At 45.9% G+C, this 9,792-nt stretch overlaps 1 protein-coding gene across 1 annotated transcript in view; it reads left to right on the forward strand.

Moving 5' to 3' along the window:
• The window catches only part of MUC16 (mucin 16, cell surface associated), a 146,342-nt gene that overhangs the window by 129,620 nt on the left and 6,930 nt on the right, over window positions 1-9,792 (forward strand). Inside the window, 6 exon segments of the mRNA XM_037728349.1 lie at window positions 1,651-1,781; window positions 2,129-2,196; window positions 3,559-3,707; window positions 5,130-5,281; window positions 5,608-5,675; window positions 7,987-8,153. Of these exon segments, the coding sequence (XP_037584277.1) occupies window positions 1,651-1,781; window positions 2,129-2,196; window positions 3,559-3,707; window positions 5,130-5,281; window positions 5,608-5,675; window positions 7,987-8,153 (735 nt within the window).

Raw genomic sequence — 9,792 nt, forward strand, 5'->3', positions numbered from 1 at the left:
AAAAAAAAAAAAAAAAAAATCACCATGCTTTATACTCAATCCCCAGAGCTTACTCATTTTGTAACTAAAATTTGTATTTTGTGACCAAGATCTCCCCATTTTCTGCATCGCCACCCCTACGCCCTTGATAACCAGCATGCTATTCTCTGCTTCTATACATTTGACTCTTTCAGATTCCACATATTAAGTGAGATCATGTGGTATTTGTCTTTCTCTGTCTGGTTTATTTCACTTAGCATAATGCCCCGCAGGTTCATCCATAATGAAGTTCAATTCAAAACCCAAATGCCTGAGCCATGGCATCCTTTGGGACAGTGTAGTTGGACAGAAGCAGCTCCTTCTATGTGAGGATCCTCTGTGTCAGTGGTTCTTACGGGGGGACACTTCTGCTCCACGCCACCCCCGAGAGACTCTAGGAAATATCTGGAAACATTTTTGTCGTCACAACTCAGGGAGGGAAGGAGGATGCAACTGGCATCTAGTGGGTTGGTAGCCTATTTTCCAGTGCACAGAAGATGCCCACCCCAGGGAATGATCCAGCCCCAAATGCCAATAATTTCAAGGGTGAGAAATCCCACATGGTCCCCGAGTTCCTAGGTGGGTACAAGACTGACATTTATCACACTTTACTGTAATTACTCCTTAAATTTTTTGAGGTCAGAAGTTTGAGACCAGCCTGGCCAACATAGTGAAACCCTGTCTCTATTAGAAATACCCAATAAACTGGGCATGGTAGCAGCCACCTGTAATCCCAGCTACTTGGAAGTCTGAGGCAGGAGAATTGGCTCTAACTCAAGAGGCGGAGGTTGCAGTGAGCTGAGATCATGCCACTGCACTCCAGCCAGGGCAACAGAGCAAGACTCTGACTCAAAAATAAATAAAATAAAATAAAAAATAAATTTTCTGATTCCCCTTTACCCTGTGAGCTCAACAAAAGTAGGGTACGAGTGCCGCTGTACCCTCAATTCTCAGCACATCAGCACATCATAGTATTGAATGAATCATTGAATGTGTGAGCAAATGAAAGATTAGTATCTCTGCTGCAACACACATTGATTCATTCAGCAAACATATATATGTGGCTGTTCTGCCCCAAGCCTTGTGCTGGGTCTGGAGGTAGAAGACACATTTTTCTGTCTCTGAAAAACTCATGCTTGAGTGAACCAAAAATCAGAAGCACAGTAAAGACCCTACTGCTGTTATTAACAGGGTACTATGGGAGCTGAGAGGTGGAGTGAATCAAGGAGGGCTTCCTGGAGGAGGGTGTTACATGCCCAGCCCTGTACTAAGCACCAGGACACAATAGTGAATAAGACAGACATGGGCCCCTGCTGTCCTGGAGCTCCCTCTCACTGGGCTCTTGAAGCACGAACAGAAGTTTTGCAGGAAACGAAAAGGATGTATTCCTAGAAGTGGAAACTGCATAGCACTGCAGGAAAGCTCTGCTCAGGAGAATCCATGAAAAATTCCAGATTTCCCTCTCTTCGGGGCAACTTTCTGTCTAAGAGCTCCTGCAATACCCAGCATGTGGACCTGAAATGGACTGATTCTGACAGTAGGGAGGGGACCCCTGGGCCTTGCTGGCTCTGCATTTTGTGATCAACATCTGCCCACCCATCTGTGGTCTTGTTTTCTTCTCTGTGGCTCCAGGCTACGCACCCCAGAATTCATCAATCCAGGGTGAGTACCAGATAAATTTCCGCATCGTCAACTGGAACCTCAGTAATCCAGACCCAACATCCTCAGAGTACATCGCCCTGCTGAGGGACATCCAGGACAAGGTGAGGCATCTCTCACCCTCCCATCTCCCCTGCCCTGTGTGCCTTTCTCCCTCTTCCACCTGACTTGTCTACTAAGTGATGATTTCAAATGCTTCGCTTCACCTACATGTTCTAGGTTCTCTCTGTTTCCAAAGGTGCTCTCTTGACTACCATCCCCATTTTCCAGATGGGCAAACTGAGGTTCAGAAAGGGGTGTGGTGTGCCTAGGGTCACATTGTGGCTTAGGAGCAGAGTTAGGATTTGAACTCTGGTCCCCTTTGCTCCGAGTCCTGTGTTTTTTTCCACTGGCATCAGTGGCCCCTCCACACCCAAGAGACTTCCATCTCACCCACTTCCCCTCCTTTTAGGTCACCACACTCTACAAAGGCAGTCAACTGCACGACGTGTTCCGCTTCTGCCTTGTCACCAACTTGACGTAAGTTCTGAAGATCGCAAGCAGCAGGCAAGCTTGTGGCTGTGTCTCTGAGCACCCTTGAGCTACACGTCCCCACCGGGGAACCCATTCTCCCCTACATCCCTGTTAGCTAATCCTACCATCTCCTCCCATAAATCCTCAAGGTAGCAGGTGAGGATTAACCTCATGCAGCCACCAACTCCCAGCATCCACCTTCTTTTTTTTCCTGGACACTTGGGAAAAGATAACTTTTTGATGTAGAACTCAAAATCATAGCCCAATAATAATAACTAACATCAGCCAGCCTCCTCTCATTTAATTCTCACAATAGTCTCTATGAGTTGAGGGCAAAGATCATCCCTTTTGTGCAGATGGGAAAATTGAGGGTCAGAAAAGTGAATTTCCCAAATCCATCAAAGTTGAGATTTGAAGGCAGGTCTCTGTTGACTGGGTGAAGGAATGAAGATATCTACACTTGGGAAGAGGAGGGTCACAGGACACAGGGCTGACTGCATATTTCTAAACTTCAAAGATTTTTGTATTTCAAATAAGGATATAGAGATGGTTAATGGGAACAAAAAATAGAAAGGATGAATAAGACCTAGTATTTGCTAGCACAACAGGGTGACTGTAGTCAAAAATAATTTGATTGTACATTTTAAAATATAACTAAAAGTGTATGCTTGGATTGTTTGTAACAATCCTTTGTAACAAAGGATGTATGCTTGAGGAGATTGATTTCCCATTTACCCTGATGTGATTATTATGCATTGTATGCTTGTATCAAAACGTCTCATGTACCCCATAAATATATACACCTACTATGTACCCACAACAATTAAAAACAAATGCAATCAAAAGTAGGCTTGGTGCAGTGGCTCACGCCCATAGTCCCAGCACTTTGGGAGGCCAGGGAGGGCAGATCTTTTGAGCCCAGAAGTTCAAGACTAGCCTGGGCAACATAGGGAGACCTAGTCTCTACAAAAAAATACAAAAATTAGCCAGGCATGGTGGCACACCCCTGTAGTCTCAGCCACTTGGGAGGCCGAGGTGGAAGGATCACTTGTGCCTAGGAGGTTGCAATGAGCTGAGATTAAGCCACTGCACTCTAGCCTGGGTGACAGAGTGAGACTCTATCTCAAAAATAAAATACAATAAAATAAAAAGCAGAAATCAAGAGGGGAAAAGTGCTGGGATTACAGGCATGAGCCACCTCACCCAGCCAAAGGGTTCCCATTTTTATCAGAACCCTTCTCTAGGCAGCTGGGCACCCCCCACGCCTGCCACCAGTTGCCTCTAGGCCTTTGGCTCTTTAAAAACAGCAACCCATGATCTGCTGCTGCTGCTGAGTACCAGCTGAATTCCTGTGATCTCTGTCCCTAGGATGGGCTCCATGTTGGTCACAGTCAAGGCATTGTTCTCCTCCAATCTGGATCCCAGCCTTGTGGAGCAAGTATTTCTAAATAAAACCCTGAATGCCTCATCCCATTGGCTGGGAACCACCTACCAGTTGATGGACATGCATGTGACAGGTACAAGGCGGGTGGCTGGTTTCATAACTGGAAGGAGTGGGGTTATGAGGAAAGATGGGGCTTCTCAGTACCAGTGGAATTGGTGGAGGCTCCATAGAGGGAAAGGGAGGCTTCCTGGAGACCCATGTAGATGACCGCTGGCAGTAGATTATCTAACAGGGCAGGAACAGAACACTCAGCCATTGCACCTAAGAGAACAGCTATTTTTACATGTAAAAAAAAATTATTTTGAATGAATGAATCAATAAATCAATGCATTCATTCATTCATTCATTCAATAAACAATGAAAGTAAACAAGCGCTGATGATACAGTGTGATAATTGCTATGCTAAGGGAATTTCAGGAGCCTGTAGGAGCCCCAGGGAGGGACACACAACCTTGTCTTGGAAAGTTGTCTCTAGGAAGGGATGATGAAGCTGAGATCTGACAGAGAATGGGACCTAGCCACGGGGAGCAGATGGAGAATTGTGCTCCATGCGTCTATAGCCTAGAAGATAGAATATGGCATTCTGGGGGAAGTTGTAAAAAGATTGGTGAGCTGGAGTATCCACTTTGATATTGGAGAGGTGACTGTTGAAGCCAAAGATATGGGCAGAGACTTTGTTAGGTACTGGAATGGCTTAGGGAGGAACGTGACACACTTATGAGTTCTGCTTTAGAAAGTGAAATGAGGCTGGGTCTGGTGACTCATGCCTGTAATCTCAGAACTTTGGGAGGCCAAGGCGGGTGGATCACAAGGTCAGGAGTTCAAGATCAGCCTAGCCAATATGGTGAAACCCCATCTCTACTAAAAGTACAGAAATTAGCCAGACGTGGTGGCGTACACCTGTAGTCCCAGCTACTCGGGAGACTGAGGGAGGAGAATCACTTGACCCCAGGAGGTGGAGGTTGCAGTGAGCCAAGATTATGCCACTGCACTCCAGCCTGGGTGACACAGTAAGACTCCATCTAAAAAAAAAAAAAAAAAAAAATTCTGCTTATCCTCTGGGTGCTGTGTGCAGAATGGAGGGTGAATGGGGAGAGAAGAGCAAAGGCAGGAAGACCCTTTAAGAACAAAGATCATCAGAAGACTCAGCAAATATGTGTAGTAGATGCCTGCTGGCTTGGTCAGCACCTGTGCTTGCTGACTGCACCCACAGAAAACCCAGTCTCTTTTCACTCATGTTGTAGGAAATTTTTACAAGGCTTGGTAGAAAGAGAATTGGACACATAGATGGGTGGATGGATACAACTTGGACAGATGGATGGAGGAAGACCCTCCTTCCAATATAGAGCTGCTACCTAAAACCCTTTCTCCCATCTTCAAAAACCTAGCTCAGCTGTCACTGCCAGGGATAAGTAGGCTAGCTGCAATAATCTCTTTCTTGAACCCCCACTCCTTGATAGTGGATTTTTACATACTTTTTTTTTTTAAATTCTAGAAATGGAGTCATCAGTGTATCAACCCACGAGCAGTTCCAGCACCCAGCACTTCCCCCTGAATTTCACCATCACCAACCTACCGTATTCCCAGGACGGAGCCCACCCAGGCACTGCCAATTACCAGAGGAACAAAAGGAATATTGAGGATGCGGTGAGAAGGGGGTGGTGTGTCCACTCTGTTTCCGTGCAGAAACCCACTTATGCATACTGGGTAGCCACAGGGTGACTTTTAAAAATAATCCACAAAAACAGGTTCTTATTCCCATTTAAGATGGCACAGAGAGGTTCAGTAGCTGATCCAAGGTCACACAGCTAAGTCATACCCTAGAAGAGCATGTCTTTTGACATACACACCTGTGCAAGTGTTTGTCATGACAAGAAAAAAAATAGATGGAGAAGTGTGCTCAGTGGCTTGAAAATTCTCCAGTGCTACCGGGGCCAGGAATCTGACCTAAGAAACATCACCCTGTCTTTCAGCTCAACCAAGTCTTCCGAAACAGCAGCATCAAGAGTTATTTTTCTGACTGTCAAGTTTTAACATTCAGGTGAGTTCTAACTCAGGACCTGATGACTCTGGGAACTTCTCCCATCCTTTAAATAGAACTGTCCCCAAGCCATAACGTTGTTGGAAGAGAGCCCTAGGAATATAGAGCTGTTACCTAAAAACCAGCTTTTTCCTAAAGCTGGAGCCCAACTGGCTTCAACACTCAAGAGAGCCAGTGTAAATCTCAGCTTGCTGACTACACCCCCAGAGAAACCCAGTCTCTTTTCACCCACATTGTAGGGAATTATTACAATGCTTGGTAGAAAGAGAGATGGACAGGTAGATGGGTGGATGGATACAAGTTGGACAGACGGATGGAGGAAGACACTCCTTCCAATATAGAGCTGTTACCTAAACCCCTTTATCCCAGCTTCAAAAACCTAGCTCAGCTCACACTGCCAGGAATAAGTAGGCTAGCTGCAATAATCTCTTTCTTGAACCCCCACCCCTTGATAGTGGATTTTTTTTTTTCTTAAGGTTATACCTGAGTTAGTGGATTTTTACATACTTTTTTTTTTTATGGTGCTGAGGCTGTAGAATCTAGAGTGTAGAATCTACTACATTAAGACATCAGCTGGCTGGGCACAATGGCTCACGCCTGTAATCCCAGCACTTTGGGAGGCTGAGGTGGGCAGATCTTGAGGTCAGGAGTTCAAAACCAGCCTGGCCAACATAGTGAAACCCCATCTCTACTAAAAATAGAAAAAATTAGCTGGGAGTGCTGGTGGGAGCCTGTAATCTCAGCTACTTGGGAGGCTGAGGCAGGAGAATCGCTTGAACCTGGGAGGTGGAGGTTGCAGTGAGCTGAGATCCCTCCAGCGCAGGTGGCATTGTGAGACTCTGTCTTGAGGGAAAAAAAAAAAAAAAGACATCAGCTACTGAAATCAGGATCATGGAAGATGGGGGAAGGAGGGGACTAAAACCAGATGACTTGGTATCCAGCAGCCTAACTGTCCTTTCCAATAAGGGGTATTATTTCCAATGGGGGAATATTGACATTTTTTTTTGACAAGTGTCCTCAGAACAGGCTTTCCTCCCTAAGCAAGTTCTGAGTCAGACCAAATAAAGACAAGCTGTGAGAATAAGGCTTTTTCAAGGAGCTGCCAAACAGGACTGACGGCTGGAGAACTCCAAAGCTACTGCTAGGCAGCCGGTTTTCACAGGTATCATGATTCTGAGGCTGCTGGTTTTCAAAATAACTGAGGATCTAGCCAGATGCAGTAGCTCACACCTGTAATCCCAGCACTTTAGGAGGCCAATGCGGGCAGGTGGCTTGAGCTCAGGAGTTTGAAACCAGCCTGGGCAGCATGGTGAAACCCCATCTCTACAAAAACTACAAAAATCAGCTGGGCATAGTGGTGTGCACTTTAGTCCCAGCTACTTAGAAGTCTGAGATAGGATGGCTTGAGCCCAGGAAGCAGAGGTTGCAGGGAGCTGAGATGGCGCCATGCACTCCAGCCTGGGCAACAGAGCCGGAGCCTGTCTCAAAAAAAAAAAAAAGAAAAAAAATACTGAGGATCTTGAAAGAGCACTATAAAAATAATGTGAGTTAAAATGCCACAAGTCTTGCTTTTTTTTACTGAGATTTAACACTTTCCTTAACCAAACACCCCTCAAATTTTTGCAAGCCTTTGGTTCATTTCTAGGCTTCTGAAAAAGTTGATTTTGACTATTTTGAACAACGTTCTCATTGATTTTATGGATATTCAGACGTCATTACCCCAACATTCCAGGAATGTTCTCCCTGTGACTGTTGTTTATTTTTATCTTTTTTTTTTTTATTATTTTGAGACAGAGTCTGTCTCCGTTGCCTAGGCTGGAGTGCAGTGGCATAATCTCAGCACACTGCAAACTCCATCTCCTGGGTTCCAGCGATTCTCCTGCCTCAGCCTCCCAAGTAGCTGGGATTACAGGTGCCCGCCACCATACCCAGCTGATTTTTGTATTTTTAGTAGAGATGGGGTTTTATCGTGTTGGCCAGGCTGGTCTTGAACTCCTGATCTCAAGTGATTCAGCCACCTTGGCCTCGCAACGTGCTGGGATGACAGGAATGAGCTAGCGCGCCTGACCACCCTGTGGTTATTTTTAAATAAATTAAGCAGAATAAAATTAGAAATGCAGTTCTTCTCCCATCCTAGCTACATTTTAAGTGTTTAACAACAACTTGAAGCTACTGATGGCTGCACTGGGTAGTGCAGACATAGAATGTTTACATCATTGCAGAAAGTTCCTGCAGAAAGAGCCAAGAAGGAGGAAGCCTAGAATCCTGATAGAATTGCAGGGATCTTGGCTTATCCCTCGTCCCCTTCCAGGTCCGTCCCCAGTAGCAGCCACACCGGGGTGGACTCTCTGTGTAACTTCTCACCACTGGCTCGGAGGATAGACAGAATTGCCATCTACGAGGAATTCCTGCGGATGACGCAGAATGGCACCCAGCTGCAGAACTTCACCCTGGACAGGAACAGTGTCCTTGTGGATGGTAAAGCTCCCTGGTCATTGGGGCTGGGGTGGGAGCTCCCACTTCCTTACCTGGGTTCTTCCCTGGGAATCAGAAGGCTTAGAGGTGATTTATCACTGAACTTTCTCAGACTGGGAGAAGGTGGCTTAGTTCTCCTAGGCTTTACCCATCATTGAAGGAAAGAAAAGAACACTCAAGGAATACGGGAGGCATTTGCCCTCTTCTGGCCAGGTCTGTGACCTCAGGCTAGTCACATCTCCTCCCTGGACTTCTTATCTCTGTACTTAGCAAGCCACTTGGTTTTTGGCTCCCCTCTTGCCTGCCCTAGATGGATTTCTTCTCCACCCCAGGCAGCTGCAGTATTAAATGATTACCCTGATTGGTTTTTGTTGTGGTGGTGGTGTTTGTTTGTTTGTTTGTTTGTTTGTTTGTTTTTGAGAGAGGGTCTCACTCTGTCACCTAGGCTAGAGTGCAATGGCATGATCTTGGCTCACTACAGCCTCAATCCCTGGGCTCACCCACCTCAGCCTCCTGAGTAGCTAGGATTACAGGCATGTGCCACCACACCTGGATATTTGTATTTTTTCTAGAGATGGGGTTTTGCCATGTTGCCCAGGCTGGTCTGGAACTCCTGAGCTCAAGCAGTCCACCTGCTTCAGCCTCCCAAAGTCCTGGGGTTACAGGCAGGCATGCACCACTGCATCTGGCTCTAGTTTTTGTTTTTGTTTTTGTTTTTTTCTTTTAGAGGTGAGGTCTCACTCTGTTACCCAGAATGGAGCGCAGTGGTGCAGATGTATCTCACTGCAGCCTTGAACTCCCAGGCTCAAGTGATCCTCCCACCTCAGCCTCCCAAGTAGCTGGGACTACGGGCACATGTCACCACGCCTTCCTCATTTCTAAATTTTTTGTAGAGACAGGTTCTCACTATGTTGCCCAGGCTTGTCTGTAACTCCTGGCCACAAGTGATCCTTCTGCCTCCACAGGTCAATGAGGGCTTTCAGTTTCAAGTTGTATGTGATTCATCCTCATGTGATAGGATGGACCTATTTTCCAACTCCAGAGATGGCTTCGAGGTGGCTCAACTTTGCATATCCAAATGTACCCAGTCAAAGAAGAGTTATATACATTGTACCATGTATCAGAAATGTAACAGAGAATAACTGTCCGCTTTTTCACCACTGTATTCCAAGAACCCCATATTCTTCCTGGCACATAATAAATACTAATATTTACAGAAGGAATAACTAGATTTCATACAAGGTTCTTTTCAGGTCAAATGTGATTAACATATTAGATGAGACCTTCCAATGCCTGTGTGCACTCTCCTTGGTTCTGAATTATTGTTGTGTGAGAGGGTACTGTTGATTATTTAGAATTAACAAGCCTTAGGCCAGGCCCTGTGGCTCGTGCCTGTAATCCCCACATTTTGGGAGGCTGAGGCAGAGGGATCACCTGAGTTGGGAGTTTGAGACCAACCTGACCAACATGGAGAAACCTTGTCTCTACTAAAAATACAAAATTAGCCAGGTTTGGTGGCGCAGGCCTGTAGTCCCAGCTAATCGAGAGGCTGAGGCAGGAAAATCTCTTTAACCCAGGAGGCAGAAGTTGCGCCATTGCACTCCAGCCTGGGCAACAAGAGCGAAACTCCATCTCAAAAAAA

This window comes from Cebus imitator, unplaced genomic scaffold, assembly GCF_001604975.1.
Source record: "Cebus imitator isolate Cc_AM_T3 unplaced genomic scaffold, Cebus_imitator-1.0 Scaffold263, whole genome shotgun sequence".
Lineage (NCBI taxonomy): Eukaryota > Metazoa > Chordata > Mammalia > Primates > Cebidae > Cebus > Cebus imitator.